The 26,459-nt window shown below is 42.3% G+C and overlaps 1 protein-coding gene across 1 annotated transcript in view; it reads left to right on the forward strand.

Annotated features, from left to right (window-relative positions):
- CLCN7 (chloride voltage-gated channel 7) overlaps window positions 1-26,459 on the forward strand; it is a 90,161-nt gene that overhangs the window by 52,429 nt on the left and 11,273 nt on the right. The window contains exons 12-21 of the mRNA XM_077449473.1: window positions 1,665-1,781; window positions 6,636-6,690; window positions 6,878-6,938; window positions 13,410-13,548; window positions 14,787-14,880; window positions 20,847-21,019; window positions 22,160-22,211; window positions 23,550-23,677; window positions 23,762-23,847; window positions 26,185-26,311. Of these exons, the coding sequence (XP_077305599.1) occupies window positions 1,665-1,781; window positions 6,636-6,690; window positions 6,878-6,938; window positions 13,410-13,548; window positions 14,787-14,880; window positions 20,847-21,019; window positions 22,160-22,211; window positions 23,550-23,677; window positions 23,762-23,847; window positions 26,185-26,311 (1,032 nt within the window). The remainder of the gene's footprint in view (window positions 1-1,664; window positions 1,782-6,635; window positions 6,691-6,877; window positions 6,939-13,409; window positions 13,549-14,786; window positions 14,881-20,846; window positions 21,020-22,159; window positions 22,212-23,549; window positions 23,678-23,761; window positions 23,848-26,184; window positions 26,312-26,459) is intronic.

The following is a 26,459-nucleotide window of genomic DNA, read 5'->3' on the forward strand; positions in this document are numbered from 1 at the left end:
TGAAGCTCGTATAACATTTCGGAGCACATGTCTATAAAAAGAGTGCGAGACTTCAATTGGTCTTGATTCTGTTTGTTCCATGGCAATCATATTCCACAGAGCACCTCACAGGTTCAGTGGAAGCATGCTTCCTAGACTATGTATGGTCTACTTTCTGTAATCCGCTACTTTCAGATTTCTTAGTACTGACACACCAGGCCTTCTGAATGAGTGGCTTGGCAAAAAGCATGCTGTAGGTGAGATTGGAAAAGTCAGCGTTTACTGGCAACGTGTGTGGGGTGGACTGGTGCAGTAGAGCGATGCCTGGGAGAAAAACTGAGCAGGTATAATGTAAATTTGCACTTTTTGTCTGCAATCTCTTATTGGCTCTAATATGTTTTAAAGTAATTTCATGAATCGTTCCAAGCACAATGCTGATATGCAACATGTATGTTGAATATCACCTGTATGCCATGATTGTTGTTAATAAAAGAAGTTTAAAAAAAAAAAAAGTAATTTCAAAAGCAATTTTATATATATTTTTTTTCTATATATCAACCACTAGCTGCCCTGTCCAGTTCGGAAATGTCACCCATATTTTGTAAAAATCTGCATTTGTTTGTTTGCTAAAAAAATTAGTTGGAACCCCCAAACATTATATATATATATATATATATATATATATATATATATATATATATATATATATATAATTTGGTCTTTATGCCACTTGTTAAAGTGATTGGGCAGCTGCTCTGATCACTTTTACTAAAAAAAAAGTCCATTGCTGGAGCTACAGAATGGTTTATGGATGATGGCTGTTAGCTGCAGCCATCATCCAGATATCACCGCCACTTCTCAAGGATACATATGTCAGTCGGGAAGTAGATTATTTTTTTTTTTTAAATGATGATCAGCAGGGTTTTTAAGTAGGGTCTCCTCTGTCATAAATGGTTCTCCCGACCTGTCAGTGATGATCTACACTGAGCCAAGCATGCACAGCTCAGATTACGTTTACCATTTACATTACCTCTCTGTGTCATGGTGCAGTGACTTCCATGCATATGCGTGGGATTGACATAATCCTGGCCTGGCCATTCGAGCAGCGCGAACAATCCAAACCTGGTAGGAAGATCAGGAGAAGATGGAAGAGCCCCAGTGCTAACAGCTTAGCGCTGGGAGGGGGGGGGGGGGGTCCTTTGACAGGCATGTCTGTCATACTGTTCTAATATGTGGTACATACTAGCACATTATGACATTAACTTCCCTGGGAGACCCATTAAAATAAAAATCTGAAAGGTAAGTTTGTCATAATGTGCTAGTATGTACAACATATTAGAACAGTATGACAGACATGCCTGTCAAAGGACCTTGCACCTTATGGTATTAACTTGCAGGGGCCCAGCTAAAGGTTCCAATTACGAACCGATTCAGTCGGTGTTGAGCCATGTAATACCTTCACCGGTATGAATGAAGAGATGAATGCACGTTTGTTCCAGGTACAACTGTTTCACGTTTTCTGGACAATTTCATGCTTATTTTTATCCTCCTGCAACGTCTTCCTGCAGATATCAAAATGTCAAGTCTCACATCGAGCTATTTTACCCATTGACAAAGTTTTAACTTTTTTTTTTTTTTTTTTTTTTTTTTTTTTATGATTTATGTCTTTTTCTCTTCTTTCACAGTTCTTTGCTTCTATGATCTCCACCTTCACGCTGAACTTTGTGCTCAGCATTTACAACCGCAAACCGGGCGACCTGAGCAACCCTGGTCTCATAAACTTCGGAAGATTTGATACAGATGTGAGTTTGGCCCTCATGGGTTTTTTGTGGTGGGTCTGTAGTTAGTAGCCTGGCTAACAGACTCAGCCTTACCTTCTTACAGTCATTTATGTTTAATCTTTTGTGTAAGATCTACTGATTTAGAATTATTATTTTGCAGGATTTATATAACTCCAACAGTTTACGCAGCACTTTACAAAAAAAAAATGGGGACAGTACAATTACAAATACAGTTCAATATAGAAGGAATAAGAGCCCTGCTCATTGAACTTACAATCTAAAGGGAAGGGGAGGTGGTACAAAAGGTAATGGCTGCAAGGAACGATCAGATGGCGGTGACTCAAGTACAGTTTTTAGATGGAGGTGGGGTCAATTTCCCTGAATACGCGAGTTGATAAAATGTTTTAAGAGGACCATACTGGATATACTTGATTCAAAATGTTATAGTTCAGAGCAGAACTAAACTTACCTACACTCCGACGATGCAACATCAGCAACTTCCTTGCTGGAGCTGATGTTTTCCCCTAGTCATCTTCCATGTTCTGTGTGTTTGTTTTTTTTTGTTTTTTTTTGATTGGCCAGCTTGGAATGCTCATAACGTGCCATGTTTGATATCAGGCAGTTGAGAAAGGCTGAACAGACATTTTGGGGAAGATTTACTAAAAAGGAGCAGACATCTGGTGCAGCTGGGCATTGTAACCAATTCACTTCTAACTTCAGCTTGTTCAATTAAGCTGTCAGTCAGCCCCTGTTCACATCCAGCACAATTGCACCATCCGAATCAGTGTGACACCCACTCTGCGGTGCCACACCGATTTTTCCAGAAGTAGTTCCTGCACAACTTTTGCCGACTTCAGGGGCAATTTCAGTAGACATCTGTGCGTGAACCCGCACAGATGTCTTTCAAATCATCCCAAACTCGCACTGAAATGCAGGTTCGAAATCCTTTAGCTGAACTTGCATGATTTCAAACCCGCCTTCAGCGTGAACGATGGGCAACAACTGGAAGCTGATTGGTTTCTCTGCACCAGATTCTGTGTGCACCCGTTTTTAGTAAATTTTCCCCTATATGTCTCTTCTCCAAGCCTCGACCAATAAAAAACGAAAATCGCTTTTGCCTCCCACCCGGCATCTTTCGTTTGACAATTCGGGTAATCGGACAGGTGCCAGTTTTGGCGGGTGCACAGGAAAGGCTGACAACACCGCTGTCAGATTTACAGACAGGCATGGGAGCAAACTTCTCTTTTTCAAAGGCAAATTGTGATGCAGGGATTGGGGAGCTTAGAGAATCCTGTCTTTTTGTTTTGTTTTTTTCTCAAACGAAGACACACTGATCTTTGTTCTTCCTTCCACCGCATGGACAATTACTTCTGCATGTGACATAATGAGGTTAGTAAATTATAGAGAGAAATGCCACAATTCATTTATCCCTCTAAAATCCCTTTGTGCGAAAAAGTCAGAAGCAAGTCTCATGATCTTAATGACATGTCCTGGTGGTCTCATGGCTAGTAAACATTTGCCATGTGGTAAGCAATATCTTGAATTGATATACTGTGTAAATGCTTTTAGGCAGGTTTGAAGAAATTAAATATAAATATAAATATATATATATATATATATATATATATATATATATATATATATATATATATATATATATATAAAAAAAAAAAAAATTCAATGGGTATGTATGTATAATTGTTTGTTTTTATCAATTCACAAAACGCAAAGTAAACAAACAGAAGAGAAATCCTAAATCAAATCAATATTTGGTGTGACCAACCTTTTGATTCAACACGGTAGGTTGTTCCAAACCTCTTGGAGAACTAACCAAAGATCTTCTGTGGATGAAGGCGGCCTCAAATCCTTCTGTCTCTTAGCCCCTGTTCACATTGGAGGTCCCGTCATGGGGTTGTATCCTATTGCCGGAAATCGCACTGTTCAAATCGGTGTGAGGCCAACTTTGCTGGGCCGCATCTATAAGAAAGTGGTACATGCACTATGTTTGGCTATTTTGGGTGCAACCTGAATAGACGTCTGCATGAAGCCGCACATGAAGTTGCACTGACGTGCAATTTCAGATGAAGTCTGTGTGAACAGGGGCTTCATATAATACCAGACAAACTCGATGTTGAGATCAGGGCTCTGTGGGGGCCAAAAAATCACATCCAAACCAGAATTTCTTGTTCTGCTTTATGCTGAACATAGTTACTAATGACACTGGCTGTATGTTTGGGGACATTGTCCTGCTGCAGAATACATTTAGGGTCAATCGCACATCTCCCTGATGGTATGGCATGAGGGATCTGCCTCCATTTCTCAGCATCGAGGACACCATTGATCGGCAATGTTAAGGACCGTAGAGGCAGTGATCGGCCAAGGAAACCTAATTCAGCAGATGAGACACATCATGCTTACTTCCTTTCGAGCAGCCGTGCCATCTACACAGAACTGGTGAAGACCAGTGGGATCCAGGTAAACCCATCTACTGTCTGGAGAAGTCTGGTCAAAATTGGTCTTCATGGAAGAATTGCAGCTAAAAAGCCATACCTCTGACATGGAAACAAGGCTATGAGACTCAACTAGGCACAAAAAGCATAAGAACTGGGGTGCAGAAAAGTGGCAGCAGGTGCACTGAACTGATGAGTCAAAATGTGAAATATTTGGCTGTAGCAGGAGGCAGTTTGTTGGTGAGGGGCTGGAAAGCGGTACAATAAGTGTCTGCAGGCAACAGGGAAGCATTGTGGAGGTTCCTTGTAAGTTTTGGGGCTGCATTTCTGCAAAAGGAGTTGGCGATTTGGTCAGGATCAATGGTGTCCTCAATGCAGAGAAATACAGGCAGATATATATCTATCATGCCATGCCATCAGGGAGGTGTGTGATTGGCCCTAAATATATTCTGCAGCAGGAAAATGATCCCAAACATACAGCCAATGTCAGCATAAAGAAGAACAAGGAGTCCTGGAAGTGATGGTTTGGCCCACACAGAGCCCTGATCTCAACATCAAGTCTGTCTGGGATTACATGAAGAGACAGAAGGATTTGAGGCAGCCGACATCCACAGAAGATCTGTGGTTTAGTTCTCTAAGCCCTTGTACACACAGTCGAACATTCTGACAACCAAATCCGTCGGATTTTGTCTGACGGATTTTGTCCGAAACTGTTGCATACACAGTGTCAAAGTTGTCAGAAAATCCAATTGTACATAACGTGATGACGTTATTTCGTTAGAACGGGACTACGTTCAGGCTAGTAGCCAATAGCTTTGGTCTACGTTTTTGATCTGAGCATGCGTGGCACTTTGTCCGATCGGAATTCTCTACACATGATCGGACAAAGTCCGATCGGATCATGTTGTTGGAAAATGTTATAGCCCAGCTGGAAAACTTGGTCCGTCGGATACTCTGATGGAAACAGCCCAATGGAGCCCACACACTGTCGGATTATCCGACAACACGGTCCTATCGGACATTGTCCATCAGAATGTCCGACCGTGTGTACAAGGGCTTAGATGTTTGGAACAACCTACCCGTGGATTTCCTTCAAACACTGTGTGCAAGTGTACCTAGAAGAATTGATGATGGTTTGAAGGCAAAGGGGGGTGGTCCCACCAAATATTGATTTGATTTAGAATTTTCTTCTGTTTGCCCAGTTTTCTTTTCATTTTAATTTTGTATATTGATAAAAATAAACTATTAACACTTCTATTTTTGAAAGCATTCTTCATTTACAGCATTTCTTCACACCTGCTATATATTAATATTTAATTATAGTGTGTGTGTGTATATGTATATATATGTGTGTGTGTGTGTGTGTGTGTGTGTGTGTGTGTATATGTATGTATGTATGTACGTGTGTGTATATATATATTAGTACGTACATACATACGTACACACACAAGGGGTCTTCAAAAAGTTTCCGCACTTTTTTATATTTAATGGCGTTTAAAAAAGTGCAGAAACTTTTTAAAGAACCCTTGTATTTATTATCTCTTGAAAAGTCAAACTTTTGTCTTGAAATCCTCCTGAAAAACAGAAATATTCTAGGCACTTCTGTTTTGTAAAAATGCAAAAAATTACGTTGCGTAAACTCTATAATATAGTGTGTCTCATTTAAATCGTATATATTTCATAAACTGTGGTATGTATCGTATCATATAAAGTGCTATAACATATAAAGTGCTCTGTGTATAACTATAGTGCATTACAGTCCATTTAAAAATGCAGGTAAATAACTTTCAAAGTATGTAACAGTTCATTTTCCAGCAGTGATGTGTCTGAAATAATCACTTATTTCAAAATAAAAGATATATATATATATATATATATATATATATATATATATATATATATATATATATATATATATATATATATATATATATATATATATATATATATATATATTAAAAATATAGATAGCAAAGACTCTGGAGAATAAAGTGGTGATCTTTGCAACATTTTATGTCACACGATATTTGGTCTCTCTCTCTGATTGCGGCGATACCACATGTGTGATTTGAACACGTTTACATTTGCGCGTATGACCTGCGTATGTGTTTTTAGTGCGTGGGGGCACCTTAAACGTGTTTATTTATTTTTTTTATTTTTTTTACACTCTCTCTAAAAAAAATTTAAAATAATAAAATCTGTTCACTTTGTGACCCCAAATCCCTCCTTTGCACTTAAAAGTATTCAAAACGCCAAAATCTGCATTTTTGGAATACTACTGGAAGAGTCCTTTTTTTTTTTTTTTTTTTTCCCTTGACAATGACTTGAAGAAACGCTGAAAGATCTTTTACAAGGTGACTAACTATGCTGTAAATGAGAGGGAATGCTGATTTTCTCATCTATTGCTGTGTGTGTTGATTGGCAGGAAAACAGCTACAAGTACTTTGAACTTCCAATCTTTATTGCCATGGGAGCAATAGGTAAGAAAGACCTTTTAATACTTCATAAAATTTTTCATCTTCATTACTAATTATGCAACAATTGTTTTCTTTTCCATATCAGAATACCAGTGTATTTAAAACAGCATATGAAGCAAAATTACATATATATATTTTATCAAATGTTCATTTGCCTTTCCCATTATGACTCTTTATCCTTTCTTGGCAGGAGGCATACTGGGAGCGCTGTTTAATGCCTTGAACAACTTGTTGACGGTGTTTAGAATCCGGTAAAGTGATGTGTTCCTCCTTCTTTTTTAATTCCCTTTGTTGTCCATGTACATATTTTGGTCCTATTGTATTTGACACCCTGGTGATGCAGCCTTTTTATTTAGCTGCTTTGATTAGGGACCTTCGATTGTAAACTCCTTGAGGACAGGGGCTGATGGTAATGTACAGTATGTAATGTACCCCATAATGGCTGTATATAAATGCCTGTAGTAATGTTATGACCTCCTGCTTCAGGGTGGATGTCCTATTAGGATGCTTGCTATTCTGAGTTGGTAGAATTGTTCTTTAGGTTATTACTAAACAAGTAGTTGTGCTGCAGAACTTTAGAGACGTACGAGATTGCAAAAAAAATATTTCTACTCTCCTAGGTGGATGCAGCAATTGGTCCCACACTGCTTCGAATACAGAGAACTGAGCAATCAGACTTCAGTGAGCAGAGCGACCGTCACTGGCTCTCTATTCTGCCTACTAGAGTGCTGGGCTGTGGGGGGGGGGGGGGGGTGGTGGGAACAGCTCGCTGAACAAGCTGCCAGTCTAGGCATCTGATAAAACCTTGCTGTTGGGATTGCTCCAGAACCTGGACCTGGTCAGCAACTCAGCCAGCAGTGGACCTTAGCCCGCTGTCGGCTGAAAAGGGGTCACAGGAGTGCAGAACTAAGTGCACTCCTGTGAGCCATAATCATAGTGGAGCCCTACTTTTTTCCTTTTTAATTCTCCACATCTTAACCCCCCCCACAGTAGTAGACTGTCAGAGACTGGGAGACAAGTTTCAGTGTAAGGCCAGGGACTCTTCTTTACAGGAGGCTGTTAGAGGCTGGAATACTTGCTACAAGAGACCCACACAAAAGCTGAGACTGAAGCTCTGTACAGGCACTATAGTGCTAAAAATAGCGCCTGTAAAGAGCCTCTCCTGTCACTCCAATGTGCAAGCCCGAGGGCTTTCACACTTGAGCGGTGCATTGGCAGGATGGTAAAAAAAAGTCCCGCAAGCCGCATCTTTGCAGCAGTGTATACACCGCTTCTAAAGCGACCATGCCCATTGAAATCAATGGGCAGCACTGCCAGCAATGCGCCGCTGCAGCGGCACTTTGTGGGATGTTTTTAACCCTTTTCGGCCGCTAGTGGGGGTTAAAAGCATCCCGCAACTGGCCAAAGACCTCAGCAAAAATGGTGGTAAAAATATCAGCACTTTACCGCCGACGCCCCCAGTGTAAAAGTAGTGTTACTGCGGGAGGCTTTCAGGGACTGGGGGACTTGCTTCAGGAGAATGTTGGACACTTGAAGACTTGTGTACTACAGGTGGTAGTCGGGGACCGGGAGACTTACTGTATAAGATGGAGACTGGAAAGCTTGCTATAGGAGGCAAAGACTGGGAGATTTTTTTTTTTTTTTTTTTAAGCAAAGGTCAGGGACTGGTAGACTTGATACAGGAAACGTCCAGAGACCAGGAGACTTGCCGCAGGGCACAGTCAGGGACAGCATGTGACAGAACATATCCAAATGAATGCCACATGTCTATGCTCTTTGTGCAACTTATTATTATTAAATTATTCTGACCACCTCAGTAACAGAGGACCTGTCTTGAAAGAAGTACTAGTTCTTCCATGTCACAAGTCACTTTTTGGGATAAAATTGGGGGACGGGGTTGTGTATTCTTTGGTTTTTATTCCTGCCTGTGGCCCTATTCCACAGAGGTAAAGACACCGATGAATACCCTTTTTAAAGGAATGGGGATTGATTAGATCCACACATGCAATGTGTAATAGATGACCCAGAGAATATAGATTTCCTTTTTTTTTTTTAAACCGGCGTTTCACTATAATAGATGTGACTGCTGACCATTTTTATTTATTTTTTTGCTTCTACTTTTGTTTTTACTATTACCCTTCTGCTAAATGAGTTTACCTTCCAGCTGTAATAGGAGGAATGCCATTAATTTCTTTCTTCCTGAGTGAAATAGTGAGTTTTCATTTGTCTTTGTTTTGCCAACAATTTTCCCGGCAGTATGTCATTGTCTTTTGGGTAATTCGAGAATATCATGTGCATGAATGGATCTGCTAGAATATGCATAGTGTATCCTGTGATGACAGCATGAGTGGGTGTAAATGCCATTCACATTAGTAATATTGACTGCTGTGAAAAATAATCTAGATGATGAAATCAGATGTGCAGTTAAATTATATTTCAGCATTAACGTTTAGTTAAAGCGGATCTGTACTGTGAAAGCTGTGCCCAGGAAAGACAGAGGGAAAAGGGACTAGTCACTAATATTGCCTGTGCTCACCCTTCAGCTGATTTGTTCCCATTACTGACTTTTACTGTGCATTCTTCACTGTCTCTACAGGCAGGGCTTTGTTTCTTTCATCGATTCTCACACTTTTAAGCACCTGCCGGTGTCCCATCGTATAAAGTCCCCCATCGGATAGTGTCCGCATGCGCAGTACACAGCAACACAGATTCCGAAAATAGCCGAGGATGAACGGCGCCTGCACCGTGAGTCCAGGTTCTATCCTCACCATCCAAGTGGACATAGAGTAGGAATAGAAAAGAGCCGAGCGCAGCGAGGCCGAGCCCGAAGCGTGGTGAGCGAAGCTCGCCCGCGAGGGGCCCTCTCATTTTCACAACCCTATGTCCGCTTGGATGGTGGGGCTACCACTTCCACTCACGGCGCAGGCGCCGTTCATCTTCGGAAATTTTCCGAAGCTTCGTCTGCTCCGTACTGCACATGCGCAGTACGGGGCAGACACTATATGATGGCAGGACACTATCTGCCAGAACACCGGCCAGCAACACACATTGGTAGACTTCACGTGGTTATACCAGGATAATGCCTGCAGCTGCAGACATCTCGGTATAGTTTTGTTAGAGCTGATGATTGGCGCTCTTTAAAAGCAATCCTAGTAGCCTAACTAGCCACTGGAGTGCCACAAGCAGTGGGAAGGGGGATTTACACACACACACACACACACACACACACACACACACACACACACACACACACACCCACACCTTTTCCCGCAGCTTAATCAGGCTCAATCGGGACATGCGATCGACCAGCTGATCATTGAGACTACCAAGGACCGGAACTGCTTTGTTCATCTCTATGATATAATATAGGGAACTGGTAGCAATGCAGTTCATTGCTACCAGTTCCCTTTATTATATCATAGAGATGAAAAAAGCAGTTCTGGTTCATCACTCCCGGTTTACCCGGATGTAAACTGCACCATTTTTAAAAATGAAAAGCATTTGATCACACCAATCTTGGTGTGGTCAAATGATTGTAAAGGCAGAGGATGGATTTGGGGTCTTTATAGACCTCAGCTATCTCCATAAACTGTATCTTTCACATGCCTATTGCTGTCACTATGATGTTTACATTTCTTGTGACCGCAATAAAAGTGATTACAATTTTTTTAATTTATATTTTTAAAGCGACAGTGTAAAATAATAATTCAAGTCCCCCAGTCCCCCCCCCTTACTCGTGCGCAAAGAAAAAGGCACTTGTCGGGTCCCACACGCGTGCATACAGCAGTCGTCCCACACGGGAGCTTTTAAAGCGTTGCCTATGGATGGTAAAATTGACATTGTCACTGTTGCACAATTTTTGAAGTGTGACATGTTTGGTATTTACTCAGTTAAAAAACTGGGTCATGCATTGTTTTTGTTTTTTTCCATTCAAATTCAAAAAAGTGTATCCCCCCCCCCCCCCCCCAACATTTTTTTTGAAAAACTGCTGTGCAATTACCGTGTGACCAAAAGAAAATTGCAGCGCACACCAGTTTATTCTCTAGGGCCCCTGCTTCCAAAAACCTATAAAATGTTTGGGTTTTGAAGAAATTTTCTAGCAAAAAATACTGATTGTTACATGTGAACAAAAAGTGGCTGTAAAGGTCTTGGGGGTCAAGTGGTCTGAACAAATCCATGTTTAATTAACCCAAAAGAAAAGTTGCCGTGCTTCTGAAATTGCTGTTTTTATAGCATTTTAGTGCCTCTAAGCATTTACCCGACATATTTACCTTTTTTTGTCTTGAATTGCTCCTCCTGACATGTCTGTGTCTAGGGCCTCATAGCTGTATATCTGTAGTATGAAATCGTATATTTTAAAATCGGGAATGAAGGTACTTTAAGACCCCTTTCACACCACGCCGCTGATACTGTCGGCGGTAAAATGCCGCCATTTTTAGCTTTACTGCCGGATTTGCGGCGCATTTCGGACGTTAGCGGGGCGCTTTTACCCCCCCGCTAGCGGCCGCGAAAGGGTTAAAACCGCCTGCAATACGCCGCAATAGCGGTGTTTTGCCGGCGGCATTACATCGCTGCCCCGTTGATTTCAATGGGGAGCAGCGGTGGAGGAGCGGTAAACGCACCGCTCCTTCACCGCTCCAAAGAAGCTGCTGGCAGGACTTTTTTCTGACGTCCTGCCAGCGCACCGCTGTAGTGTGAAAGCCCTCGGGGCTTTCACATTGCACACAATAGTGCAGCTTCTTTAGGGCAGATTGCAGGTGCTATTTCTAACGCTATAGCGCCTGCAGAACGCCCTGGTGTGAAAGGGGTCTAAAGGTGCCGGAAAACCTAGGTCATAAAAAAAATGTCTTTATTGTGCTTTCAATACTTAAAAAGCACCTGGCAAATACTGTTGAATCCTTAAAACCAACAGAGAATATCCAAATACAAATTCTTATGTTGTTGACCAATGCTCTTCACTTGACATGTTTCGACAATCAGCTACTTCAGGAGCCACAAAGCATTATCTTAACCCTTTCCCGCCGAGCGTACGCAGATATGCGTACTCGGCTTCCGGGGGTTATACCGGGATGATGCCCACACCTGCAGGCATCATCCCGGTACCGTTTTTTGCAGCAGGCGCTTGGCTATCCAGGCATAACAACCGATGCGGCTAAAAGCCTTTTGGCTGTTACGCCAGAGGAGCGGGAGGGGACGTCCCCCCCGCGCCGCCTCCCGCCGCTGTTACCGGTGCTCCTGCTCGATCGGGAGCACCGATTCGTGATCAGACGCCTCCGGCTGCTGGGGAGGAACTGGAACGAAGCCGTAATCGGCTTCGTTCCAGTCTCCTCATCGTAAACACGGAAGCGACGTCATGACGTCACTTCCCGTTTACTCGGCTGCCAATGGCGCCGGTTTTAAAAAAATATCCGGTATTCAGAATCGCCGTTTTCGGCGATCTGAATACATTGAAGTGTAAAGGAGGGGTGGGGGGTCTTTTAGACCCCCTATCCCTCCATAAAGAGGACCTGTCACCACCTATTACTGTCACAAGGGATGTTTACATTTCTTTTGACGGCAATAAAAGTGATCAATTTTTATTTTATTTTTTAAAAACAATTTAGTCATTTTAAAATAAATAAAAAAATAATTTTTTTTTTTTTTAAAGCGCCCGCCGTCCCTGCGAGCTCGCGAAGCAAAGAAAACGCATACGGAAGTCGCGCCCGCGTATGTAAATGGTGTTCAAATCACACATGTGAGGTATCGCCGCGATCATCAGAGCGAGAGCAATATTTCTAGCACTAGACCTCCTCTGTAACGCCAACCTGGTAACCGTAAAAAAAATGTAAAACGTCGCCTATTGAGATTTTTAGGTACCGTACTTTGTCATCAATCTACAAGTGCGCGCAATTATGAAGTGTGACATGTTTGGTATCTATTTACTCGGTGTAACATTATCTTTCACATTACGCAAAAAAATTGGGCTAATTTTACTGTTTTTTTTTTTTTTATTCATGAAAGTGTCCCTTTTCCCAAAAAGTTGCGTTTAAAACACCGCTGCGCAAATACCGTGTGACATAAAATATTGCAACAATTGCCGTTTTATTCTCTAGAGTCTCTGCTAAAAAAATATATATAATGTTTGGGGGTTCCAAGTAATTTTCTAGCAAAAAATATCGATTTTAACTTGTAAACACCAAATTCCAAAAATAGGCTTGGTCATGAAAGGGTTAATGATCTTAATTCTTTGTCGCTCCTTTAAAAAGCCAATTGACGAAAAAAGTCGAGAGCATTTGTCAACAACATAAGAATTGGTGTTTTGGACATGCATACCCAGGCTTGGTACAGATACATCACAAAAAGAATATACGCTACATTCAGCAACAACTCTAATCCCGTAACTGACACTAAACCGGTAGTACACTCACTTAGCCACTTAGAGTCCTACAAAACTGTTGAGATTCGCTTATTCAAGTCTAAAGTATGAACCAAGTAAACTATGCAAATCTCCACCCAATAGATTTCAAATCCAGTATGGTCTGTAGTACATGCTCTTACATTAGTTTAAGACACGAGGGATCGAGTTATCTAACCCAAAGGGGATTACTTATCCATGACTATCATACACATGGGGACACAAAAATCACCATCATTCTTTTTCTCAGGAAGGTGTTACACATTGCTTCTGTATAAAATATGATGTGGGCTTTGTACTTCATAACTAAATGCTCTTCTTTCTTTAGGTATTTACATCGTCGCTGCTATCAGGTGATCGAGGCCATGTTGGTAGCAGCTGTGACGGCCACCGTTGCCTTTGTTTTGATCTATTCTTCCTCTGACTGCCAGCCACTACGGGAGAATTCTGGTGAATACACATTGCAGGTAGACTATCGGGCTCTCATGTTTCTTATATGCTGCAGGTGCCCCTTCTGTCTTTAAAGAGGAAGTAAACCCTGATGGGTTTACTTCCTCTTTCATTCCCTGCAAAGGCAAAGCATAATGGACTACTATGCATCGCATAGTAGCCTATTATGTGTCACTTACCTGACACAGGAGCCAGCGAAGTCGCCGCTGTCCTCTGTAGTCCACCGCATCCATCTTCTTGGTGGGGTCTCGCAGCTCCGCCGCTGTCATTCGGCGAAGCCGCGATGACGTCACTCCCGCGCATGCGCACGGGAGCCGACACGCGCGGCAGCTCCGTCTCTGAGAATGCCGCGCTCAGTGCGCCTGCGCGCCGCTGTCTACGGCGCATGCGCTGTAGACAGCGGTGCCTGTTTTCGGGCAAATATCTCCTATACCATATAGGTTTAGGAGATATTTCTTGGACCTACAGGTAAGCCTTAATCTAGGCTTACCTGTAGGTCAAAGTGGTTTGTAAGGGTTTACAACCACTTTAAATCACTCCCTGACCAGTGGGTCCACGAGTGATAAAAGGGGGGGGGGGCTCCTTATGACTCAAAAGGCAGGGCGGTGACCCTGAATTTATTTCTGGCTTCGATAATGGTGTCCTACTAAATGATGGAAGCGGTAAAAGATTTTACAGATGCGCTGACCATTGAAATAACTTGGAAGTAGGTAATCTTAAAGGAGTTGTAAAGTCTCAAGGTTTTTTTGACCTTAATGCGTTCTATGCATTAAGGTGAAAAACCTTTTGTGGTGCAGCAGCCTCCCAGAGCCCCCCTTTTTATTTAGCTGAAACCGAGCTTTGCAGCAATGAGAACGAGCCCAGCAGCTCCAGCCTCTGTCTTGGGTCCTCATTAGATAGAACGATAGCAGCAGGAGCCATTGGCCCCCCCGCTGCTGTCAATCGAATTTGGTGAGCTTAGGGGCGAGGCTGAGTTCTACTGTCTGTGTCAATGCACGTAGCAGCAGGACTCGGGATTGCCCCGATGGAAATCGGCTCGCCTTGGGGACACTTGATGCGGAGGAGGAGCCAATAGTGCCACCGTGGGACCCCAGAAAAGGAGGATCGGGGATGCTCTATGCAAAACCCTTGCACACAGGAAGGTGTGACATGTTTTGTTTATAAAAAAATAAAAAATATTAACCTTTTACAATCACTTTTAGTGAAAGTGCCTTTTAAACTCAAGTGTGTTTGTTTTTTTTTTTTTCCCCTCCAGCTCTTTTGCCCAGATGGCCAATACAATGCTATGGCATCAGCCTTCTTTACTACTCCGGAGAGCAGTGTACGCAGGCTCTTTCATGATCCCGCTGGTGAGTTTAGTCTGTGTGCTCCTTATACCTGACCGCTTTCAGATATTGATAAAGTGAATGTAATCTTGTAAATGCACATGTGTATATAAATTGATATTTTCCATTGTACATGGAAATGTTAAAGTGTTACTATACACAGGACCCTGCATCCACTATAATCTGGTCTCCCACAGTATGCCATACATTGGAAATGCAGTCATTTATTTAAATCTAGACTGCTAAATACTTTTTCTCATCGGCAGTATATAGCAGTCTTGTGACTTCTGTCAGTGTCCAGCCAAACACTGGTTAAAGCTTGTAGAGGAGTTTTCATTCTTCTCTGGCTGTCCTATGAGGCTGCATGACCCCTGATCCTCTGTCTGGACAGTGCTGATTGGCCCTGTGCTGATCACATACACCCTCCCAAAAGAAAAAAAAAATCTCTAGCAGTACACACTAAACTGAGCATGTGCAGACTGCCCCCAATGCTCTGTTCTATCAGGAGATGGATTGGGGACAGTGGAAGAAGGGGAGGATCAGAGAAGATTGGATCAAACAGCCTTTTTACACAATGCAAGGGATCCTTAGGTTCCACAGTGAGTATAACAAGCATGCTTTACTGCATATACAGACTGATTTTACTGTTGTGGGTTTAGTAACTCTTTAAAGCTCAATTCTAGAAAACTTTTGATGCATAAACAAAGTTATCTTCAGCTGTTAAGCCTAGGTTCACACTAGTGCAGTGCTATTTTGATCTGATTTTTGATGCGATTTTGTAATGCAGGTGCGATTTGAATACATTTATATTGTGAGTTTTTTTATTTTTTATTTTTTTGTTTCATTTTGGAGCTTTTATTTTGGTCTTGGTTAAGAAGTAGGGGATCTTGGTGCCCCCTTGTTAAAGGCGGTTTCTAGATTCCAGTATGCTACCCCACGCACTCCCACAACCACCAGGCCAGGGTTTTGGGTTCGAGGCCTTGTGCTCATCAACATGGGGACAAAGGTGCTTTTCCGGGGGCGGTTCTCTCACCTCTGGCGAATTCTCCCCCATGATGAGGGCATGTTGCCTAGTGTGGTTCAGGAGGGTGAGGACCCCTATCCTTTTCTGGGCTGCATGATCTGATAAGGGTCTGTATGGATTTTGTAGGTTCCCCCTTAAAGCGGGAGTCCGCCGGGACTCCGCGTTTTTTTTTTTTTTTTTAAAAAGCCAGCAGCTACAAATACTGCAGCTGCTGACTTTTAAAATAGTGACACTTACCTGTCCAGCGCGCCCGTGATGTCGGCACCCGAAGCCGATCTCTCGATAGTCTCTCGGGTGCTGCCGCCGCCATCTTGGGTATGGGAATCAGGAAGTGGAGCCTTTCGGCTTCATTTCCCAGTTCCCTACTGCGCATGCGCGAGACGCGCTGCGCAATAAGGATGGACCCGCTGCCTCTGGGATCTGTGTGTTTCCCAGCAGGCAGCGGGGGGGGGGCTTTCGGAAAGGGGCGTAATCTACGCCCCTTTCCGCAGAGAGCTATCCCGGAAGTGGGTGCAGATACCTGTACTGTACAGTACCGGAGGGGGGGAGGGTTCTGATGAGCGGAAGGTCCACTTTAGGGTGGACCTCCGCTTTAAATCCATACAGATAGGTTTACATTTTGAGGTTACTGGTTAATCCCCTGCTGACAGCGTACAAAACTCATAGTGGTTAGGAAGCCTGCTGCTGACAGCAGGGATGTGTCAGTGGTTAGGGTGCCGCCTCATTAAATTGTTTGTAAAGGCAGAAGTTTTTTTTTTTTTTTTGTTTATCTTGATGCACTCTATGCATTAGGATAAAAAAGCCTTCTGTGTGCAGCAGCCCCTCTAATACCTTTGGTCCACCTAGGTCCAGCGATGTTGTAGGAGTATCTTGGCTGCCAGGGGCTCCCCTCCTTATTGGCTGAGAGAGCTGCGTGGCACCATTAGCTCCGGCTGCTGTCAGTTGGCCAATGAGGAGAGAAAGGGGGCCTGGCCAGGCCACGGCTACATGTCTGAATGGACACAGGGAGCTTTGGCTCAGCTCAGGGGCCACCAGAGCAAGCTGCTTGCTCTGGGGGCACTTAACAGGAGGGAGGAGCCAGGAGAGCCGAAAAGGGACCCGAGAAGAGGAGGATCCAGCCTGCTCTGTGCAAATCCACTGCACAGAGCAGGTAAGTATGACATGATTTTTTTTATTTAACAAAAAAAACCTTTAAGCCTCATACACACGATAGGACTTTGTACAAACTTTCCCTTGGATTTTTGTACAAAGGGCGTCGGCCCTGAACTTGTATATTGCATACACACAGCAGGACTTTTTCAGCCAACTTTCACCAAATCACGTGGTTTTTCTGCTCTTTACCGCCACCTTTGGTCAACTTCTGTATTGTTGTCTGATCTTTTGCATTGGTTCTGAGCATGCCTGTTTGTACTTTGTACAAAAGTCCTATGGTTTTCTGTACACACGATCAGACTTTGCTCCATCTGACTTTTGTTGCCAGAAAGTTTGTCCGTTCGCACAGCCAACAAAAGTTCGATGAAAACCAAAAAAGTTTGTCCGATGGAGCGTACACACGGTCGGATGTTGCTCCAAAACAGCTAATTTGCATGTTTGTTGTCAAAAAGTCTGATCGTGTGTATGGGCCTTTAGAATGCCCTTGACAGATGACTCCTCCCTGCTGGACAATAGCAGGGATGAGTTACTGGTTGTGAGGGTGCTGGCTTCTAACAACCTGCACAAATTACGTTGTAAAATGGATCAAAAAAGCATGCAGATGCAATTTTTGATGTATATTCATTGAAGTCTGTGGACCACAAAATCGCACAGGACCCTTTTTCAAAGTTGGATCACAATCGAACTGAATGTATGTAAGCGGGCTCCGTAGGAACTGATGTTGTTTCACTTGCTATGCGGTTCAGTGTGTTCCAACTTGCATTAGAAATCACATTTGTGTGAACCGTGGCTAATACACTTTTTGTTTGCTTCTTGGTATGTTAAAATTATTATGATATGATAAATGATTGGATCTAAATAGTAAAAAAACTTGTTAATGTCTTTACACTGCTCCAAAATAAACTGTGTGAAACAAAATAACAGTGCAAAGCAGTGACTTAACCATGTGATATCAGCACAGTAAAACAAACATATAAATTATTTAAAAAATGCAATATAATCATCAACTCCGCATGAAATGGGGAAAATAATATTGAAGCTATCTTCTTTTAAAGTTCATTCAGAGCTCCAGCACCCCAAGTGAAAAAGACTCTTTATGTGAATGCCACCACCTCTGATAAGGGTGCTTACCAGTTCTCATTGACCTTCTGTCTCTAGAAAAGGTCAAGCGCGCAATAATCACAGCCATCAGTCATGTTAAATGCCCCTGGGGCACTTGGAGGAAGTCCTCTACAGTGCGTCCAGAATGTATTCACAGCGCTTCAATTTTTCCACATTTTTTTTTATATTACAGCCTTATTCCAAAATGGATTAAATTCATTATTTTCCTTAAAAATTTTACAAACAATACCCCGTAATGACAACCTGAAAGCAGTTTGAAATCTGCAAAGTTTATAAATTTTTTTTAAAAAAAATCCCATATACAGGCGTATTCACAGCCTTTTCTCAATACTTTGAAGCACCTTTGGCACCAATTACAGCCTCAAGTCTGAGTATGACGCGACAAGCTTGGCACACCTATTTTTGGACCTCTCAAGCTCCATTAGATCGCATGGGGAGCATCGGTGCACAGCCATTTTCAGATCACTCCTGAGATGTTCAATCGGGTTAAATTCTGGTCTCTGGCTGGGCCCCTCGGGGACATTCACAGAGTTGTCCCATAGCCGCTCCTTTGTCTTGGCTGTGTGCTTAGGGTCATTGGCCTGTTGGAAGGTGAACTTTTGCCCCAGTCTGAGGTCCAAAGCGCTCTGGAGAAGGTTTTCATCAAGGATGTCTATGTACATTGCTGCATTCATATTTCCCTCAATACTGACTAGTCTCCCAGTTCCTGCCACTGGAAAACATCCCCACAGCATGGTGCTGCCACCACCATGCTTGAATGTAGGGATGGTATTGGCCAGGTGATGAGCATTGCCTGGTTTTCTCCAGACATGGCGCTTGCCATTCAGGCCAAAGAGTTCAAGCTTTGTTTCTCACGGTCTGACAGTCCTTCAGGTGCCTTTTAGTAAACTCCAGACAGCTGTCGTGCCTTTTACTGAGGAGTGGCTTCCGTCTGCACACTCTACCATACAGGCCTGATTGGAGTGCTGCAGAGATGATTGTTTATCCTCGAAGGTTTTCCTCTCTCCACAGAGGAATGCTGGCGCTCTGTCAAAGTGGCCATCAGATTTTTGGTCGCCACCCCGAGGCCAGTCAGCCCGCTCTAGGAAGTGGCCTGGTGGTTCCAAACCTCTTCCATTTACGGATGATGGAGGCCACTGTGCTCTTTGGGACCTTCAATGCTGCAGAATTTTTTTCTGTACCCTTCCCCACATCTGTGCCTCCATACAATCCTGCCTCGGAGTTCTACAGACAATTCCTTGGACTTCATGACTTGGTTTGTGCTCTGACATGAACTGTTATCTGTGGGACCTTATATAGAGAGGTGTGTGCCTTTCCAAATCATGTCCAATCAACTGAATTTACCAGAGGTGGACTCCAATCAAGTTGTAGAAACATCTCAAGGATGATCAGTGGAAACGGGATACACCTGAGCTCAATTTTGAGTGTCATGACAAAGGCTGTAAATACTTATGTACATGGGATTTTGTTCCTATTTTTTTTTTTTTTTTTTTAATGCAATACATTTGCAAAGATTTCAAACAAACTTCTTTCACATTGTCATTATGGGGTATTGTTTGTAGAATTTTGACTAAAATAATGAATTTATATCCATTTTAGAATAAGGCTGTAACATAACAAAATGTGGAAAAAGTGAAGCGCTGTGAATACTTTCTAGATGCACTGTATGACGTAACATGTAGAGTGGTGCTGCGTGCTAATGTTATTGTGTTTACACCGATCCCAGAAGCGCGGGTGTGTTGTTTTGCCGGCAAGAAAGACTATCCAGTTGGCGTATATACAGTAACTCACAAAAGTGAGTACACCCCTCACATTTTTGTAAATATTTTATTCTATCTTTTCATGTGACAACACTGAAGAAATTACACTTTTCTACAATGTAAAGTAGTGAGTGTACAGCTTGTATAACTAAATTTGCTGTCCCCTCAAAATAACTCAACACACAGCCATTAATGTCTAAACCTCTGGCAACAAAAGTGAGTACACCCCTATGTGAAAATGTTCAAATTAGGCCCAAAGTGTCTATATTGTGTGGCCACCATTATTTTCCAGCACTGCCTTAACCCTCTTGGGCATGGAGTTCACCAGAGCTTCACAGGTTGCCCCTGGAGTCCTCTTCCACTCCTCCATGATGACATCACAGAGCTGGTGGATGTTGGAGACCTTGCGCTCCTCCACCTTCTGTTTGAGGATGCCCCACAGATTCTCAACAGAGTTTAGGTCTGGGCACATGCTTGGCCAGTCCATCACCTTTACCCTGGGCTTCTTTAGAAAGGCAGTGGTCATCTTGGAGGTGTGTTTGGGGTCGTTATCATGTTGGAAAACAGCCCTGCGGCCCAGTCTCCGAAGGGAGGGGATCATGATCTGCTTCAGTATGTCACAGTGAGAGAGAAAAACGAGGAAGCCACACCTAAGTGCAGTATTGGAGTGACAGGTTAGAGTAGCCACCTTTGCTTTCTTTAAAGCTGAAGGACTGTAGGTGTCCACTGGATCCATTACCAAATTAGATGATGACCTGGAAGAAGCACGCTTCCAGCAAGATCTGAAAATGGCAGCTTCCTGTCTTCAAAGGTTTCCTTTTTAAAAGGAATATTCAGTTAATAATTTTTGAATAAGTGTATAGCTGGATGAAGGGCAAGTTTTTGTTTGTCCAGAGTTATCCTTTATTAAATTGTACGTATTCCCCCTGCAGGTTCTTTTAACCCCCAGACACTGGGCCTTTTTACGTTGCTGTATTTCTTCCTGGCTTGTTGGACGTACGGCTTGACCGTGTCTGCAGGCGTCTTTATCCCGTCTCTCCTCCTCGGAGCCGCGTGGGGTCGACTGTTTGGAATCCTGCTGACCAGTTTTTCTACTGAAACTATCGTAAGTCTTTTTTTGGGTGGGAATTTCAAATGTCTGTTTATTAGGTGCACCTTTACTTTACCATTTGACATGGGTGCTTTTAAGTAACATTATAAAATCTCATGTTGTGTGGTTTTCCCATCATTCTCTGATGGTCGGCATCCACAGATGTGTGGTTTAGTGTGTTCTGCCTATACATTGATGGGCGTAATTTGTCGACACGTACGCTATTGTTGTTGCAAATTGTGTACCCCTGAAAATAGTATGTTACAAGGACAAATGATCTGCAGAGGCCTGTATCTGAGAAAAAAAAGTGCAATTGTTATCTCACCTAATACAAACTTTTAGCAGATAATGAAAACTTGAAAAGCAGAAAGAACTTGCGCAGTTTGCAGGATGGAGCAAAAACATGTACAGGACACTGACCAAAAAAGAGCATGGAATAGTACCTACTAATTTCCCTAAATTAAATCCCGTTCCATTAATTAAATTGTATGAATTTCTCTAGTATCTGCAGGGCTCATCATCCATGGTGCACTGGAAATCCATTAAGTCTATAATGAATTGCAACCAGTATGCTTATTACTGCTTTTGTAATATCCCCCTCTAGTGGTCAGATAAGGGAATAATATTTTCAGAAATGTTGATAAACTTACTCCAAGATGTCAGCAGCCAGGGGTGGGATCTACAGTGTACCTGATGTCTATTCCATGGGTTTGTGGATGGCAGCAGAGAAGAGGAGAACTCCTGTGTCATTGCTTATGCTTCTGTAATATAAGAGGATGTCAGTGGGGTCAGAGGAGGAGGCGGCAAGTAAAGTCTGCTCCTTCAGTGATGATTGCAAGCAGGGTGCTGTAGCAATGTTGGCGATCCCTAAACACAACTACAAGGGGGCATTGAGTATACTCCTATGATATTTGACAGGATTGCATATAAAGAGCAGAACAGGGAATGGACCCTTTCCAGCTTATTATTTCCCAATGTTATTTCCATATTCTATTCTCTATGCTAGGATCAAGCCGTGGCCTACAAGCAGAAGTTCAAATTTAAAACTCCACAGGAAAGCTATGGCAGATTTTCAACAGCCTGAATTTTGTGTAGTACAGAAATGTCATTATCCTTGATCCTTTTTTTTTTTTTTTTTTTTTTTGTCTCCTGTAGGCATGGGCCGATCCCGGGAAGTATGCTCTGATGGGAGCAGCAGCACAGCTAGGTGAGTATGTTAATCTTAGTCATGACTTACACATTTTACGGCAACAACTAAAAATGTGCTCTCACTGGTCAGTGAAATCCTGTGATCCTAGCTGTGTCTATAGAGGCAGACAGCGTGGCTCAGGATCGAGCCTGTCCATGTGCCACCATAGGACGTGGCTTCCTATGGTGCCACATGAGAAGAGGAGGAACCAGGAGCTCCGGCAGGAGAACTGAGAAGTAGAGGATCGGGGCCACTATGTGTAATACTATTGCACAGAGCAGGTAAGTATAATATGTTTTTTATTTTAACTATTGCCTGATGGCCCCATAGCAGATTTACCACTACAGAGGGGCAGCTTTTTGCAGAACCGCGTACATATATGGGCGTAGGGGATGTTCGCGCCTTTCTTCCGCCTTTCTTCTGCTGTGATTTGTCACAGCAGAAGCCTGTCGCCAAGTGTCAGCCAATGAATGACATCCACTGATTGTCGAGGAGAGACACAGGAGGAAGCTCAGCATATGTAAACAATGCAAAGCTCTGTCCTGACAGCGGGGATGTCATGGATTGGAAAGAAAATCCATCACATTCCCTAGTAAAAACAAAAACAAAACACTGCATGCATTTAACCCTTTGATGACCCTAAATGTTCAATATCGCAGTCCTGCTATTAAAGGCTAATCGCCATTACTAGTATGGGATATATATATATATATATATATATATATATATATATATATATATATATATATATATATATATATATATATATATATATATATATATATATATATATATATATATATATATATATACATACACATTTTACGAAGGAATTATTTTTATTTTATTTTTTTGGATGTGTTCTAGCAGAAAGTAAAAAAAAAAAAAAATGGTAATCAAATACCACCAAAAGAAAGCTCTATTTGGGGGGGGAAATTACATAAATTGTATTTGGGTACAGTGTTGCATGACCGTGCAATTGTCAATTAAAGTGACGCACCACAAAAAATGGCCTGGTCATTAAGGGGGGGGGGGGGGGGGGTAAACCTTCCGAAGGGCAAGTGGTTAAAAGAGAAAAACATGCATTTACAAAAGCTTTGATTTCTTACAAATGCATTTAGTGATGGTATATTGAATACAGAGCTGCATTTGAGTGATCTTCCTTTTTTATTTATTTATTTTTTACATCTGCATTTAAAATCCAGCACTGTCAATCTTTTCTGAAGCATTGGGTGGGGCAAAAGAATATTTTAAGATTTAATATTAGCGGTTATGGTGTGTATGTATTGATTGTGTATAGTTTTTCTTTGCGGGTCATGTTCTAGTCTAATTTCCATGTCCTCTTGTCCTCCACAGGCGGCATAGTACGGATGACACTGAGCTTAACAGTCATCATGGTTGAAGCCACGGGAAATGTCACCTACGGTTTTCCCATCATGCTTGTTCTCATAACCGCAAAAATAGTTGGAGATTTTTTTGTTGAGGTGAGGATGACTAGATATGATGCTACTTTCCGGCGTTCATATGAGATCAGATATTGGTAACCATTGTGTTGTCCTGTCTCTCAGGGTCTGTATGATCTCCACATCAAGCTGCAGAGTGTCCCATTCTTACACTGGGAAGCTCCAAGCACTTCTCATTCTCTCACTGCCAGGTACGTAGAGAGATCCTGGCGAATAAGACAGACATGGGATGATTGGGGGAGGGGGGGGGTCCTTTTACAGAGTGTGGCAGAAATCACAGCTATAATTGGCACTAATAAATGTTTGCTGCGCTTATCAACTAGCAATAAATCAACAAATACAAAAGTGTATTGAAGTGCCGGCACAATGTTGATGAACAGGCAATCGGAAGTCTTCTCTTTTTGGCCAATCTGAAAACGAGCCTTACACCTGCTTCTGATTGACCGGATTGAGGATCAGTATTTCGACAGCGAATATTCATTCGCTGTTGTAACATACCTGGGTGGGCTCTGGTTGCATCCTCTGCGACCCCCGAGCCCATTCTATTTTGAAGCCTATTAAGAGCCTCTGGCTCTAATCAGGTTATTAAAAAAAACTCCCCCCGTTGCTGTAATTCATGATCCCTGAAAAGGGCTGAGCACATGAATAGGGGGTGGCCGCGGCAGCCATGGATAGATTCTTGCTATGCATGAATCTATCAATTGCATATAGAGGGTGGCGCCCCTAATGGATGGGCTGCCGCTGCCTTCCAGGCAAGCCAATGTTATCTTGCATTTGAGTGAACTTTAGGTCACCTTAACTATATGCAGGATTTACGTGAGAATGTTAGGTGGAGATAAACCAGCCAATCATCATCTTTGAAGTGGCAAGGCGTGATGTGATACTTGTCAAGCGGTCACAGAGATATATGCCATGTTGGGTATTTTGGCCCAGAATGGTTCTCCAGCACAGGGAAGGGTCAGGTTGGCTTTGAGGGAGATTTTCCAGAAACATTAATAATAACTTTAATGTGGAAATTTAATATGAAAATGTAAGTCCTGCTAGATCACTTCAGGCTGACCCCTTTTGTAGGTATAACTGTGTAATGTAAAACATCAAAAATCAAGCACCTTATACCTTAAAATTCAGCAATGCAGTGTTTCACCCTACTCTGCACATGCTCAGTTACTCTATATATTTTCGGCACTTTTCCCAAAATCTGAGCCACTAGAGGCTGATTATCTTGACAGCTTTAAGATTTACTGCTGCTGAAGGGGGAAGAAGGGAGCATGAATGACAGACTATGTGGAGGGAACATAGATTAGGGAGATAGAAAAGAAAAGCATGTGTCAGGACAAACTCTGCTAGAAATGTACTTATGTCAAACACAGAATGACACATAAAGTAGTTTTTGAGACCAAGGAGAGGGCTTCAACAAAATGGTCTCCAGCAAAAATAAACAGAAGCAATACTTGAGGCAATTTACACACATTTTCATTTTGGTAGCATAATTATTATTGTGTAATATACTTTGTACGTTGTGATATATTCATTGTTATCGAACGGTTATGGGTAAAGTTATGCTTTAAGAAACCCTTGTAGAATAAGAAGTGTCTCTAAAGTGCTACAGCCAAATTATAGCACAGCGAAGAGCCTTTATTATGATTTCAGTCTATTTATGGCCATCTAGTTTATCACACTATAAAAGTACTAGTACTATGCAACATGAAGTAAGTTTGGGGGAGAAGCTGTAAGTACAGCACTCTTTATAGAGTTTTGAGGCTTGCCACTTGTGTAATCTTATCAGCGATATAATTCACAGAAAACCATTTCTGTTCTGGCGATTTGTGGTTTGGCTATCAGAATATTTGACTTTCTCTAATCTCTATCTGATGTGGTACGGCTGATTCTGCTCAATTTGAAACTCTGAGGTTTAGCAAGCTTGAAATTCTCATTAACAAATAGAATGGGGCTTTGTACAGTGTGGATTTTGACGGCATCTGCATAGTCATCTTCATGTTGAAATTTTATTTCCACTTAAAGTAAAAAAAAAAATCCATTAAAAAAAGATATGATAAATGCAGCTTATGAGTCAAATTTTTTTCCTCCTCCTTGTCTTCCTTTTGTTCCAATGGAGCTCTATTCACCCTCAGGAGTGGGAAGAATAAGCCCTGCGTAAGACACAAGTCCTTACTTGGAGCCTACACAGGGCAAAGGACTCTTCCCACCTCCATGTGGCAGCACTAGGTAGCTGAATGACCAGTCGCCAAGCACCCCCACTGTCACATGGAAAGATGGGGGAATGACTCATATGTCCTCCCATACACAGAAGTATTGTTATGCATTAAAGCTTCCCTGGACCAATTGAGAAGCAGAAGAAAGGAAAGGGGCAGTATAAGCCGCTAAGAGGGGTGCATTGAAGTGAACTTGTTGCTTTTCCCTGCATGGAGCAAAGCAAAGGTTCCCTTTAGGCTGTCGGCACAGATTACTTTCTGTTTTGTATTGTTTTTAATTATTTCATTTATTTTTTATTTTATTTTTATTTTTAGGGAGGTAATGAGCACACCGGTCACTTGTCTACGAAGGAGGGAGAAAGTGGGCGTCATTGTGGACATCCTGAGCGACACTACATCAAACCACAATGGATTCCCAGTTGTAGAAAATAACTCAGAAAAGGTGAGGACAGACCACTGTGTGGTGATCATTTCCTAAATCAAGAAGAAAGTTTGAGTGTAACAAAAAGTCACCCAGAGCACACAATTCTAGCAAAGAGTGTGAAGTGATGCAATGAGCATATACGAATGTACATGGGAGTAACGCAATA

Source organism: Lithobates pipiens, unplaced genomic scaffold, assembly GCF_037356315.1.
Source record: "Lithobates pipiens isolate NorthernLeopardFrog02 unplaced genomic scaffold, aLitPip1_a1.2 Scaffold_22, whole genome shotgun sequence".
NCBI classification, from domain to species: domain Eukaryota; kingdom Metazoa; phylum Chordata; class Amphibia; order Anura; family Ranidae; genus Lithobates; species Lithobates pipiens.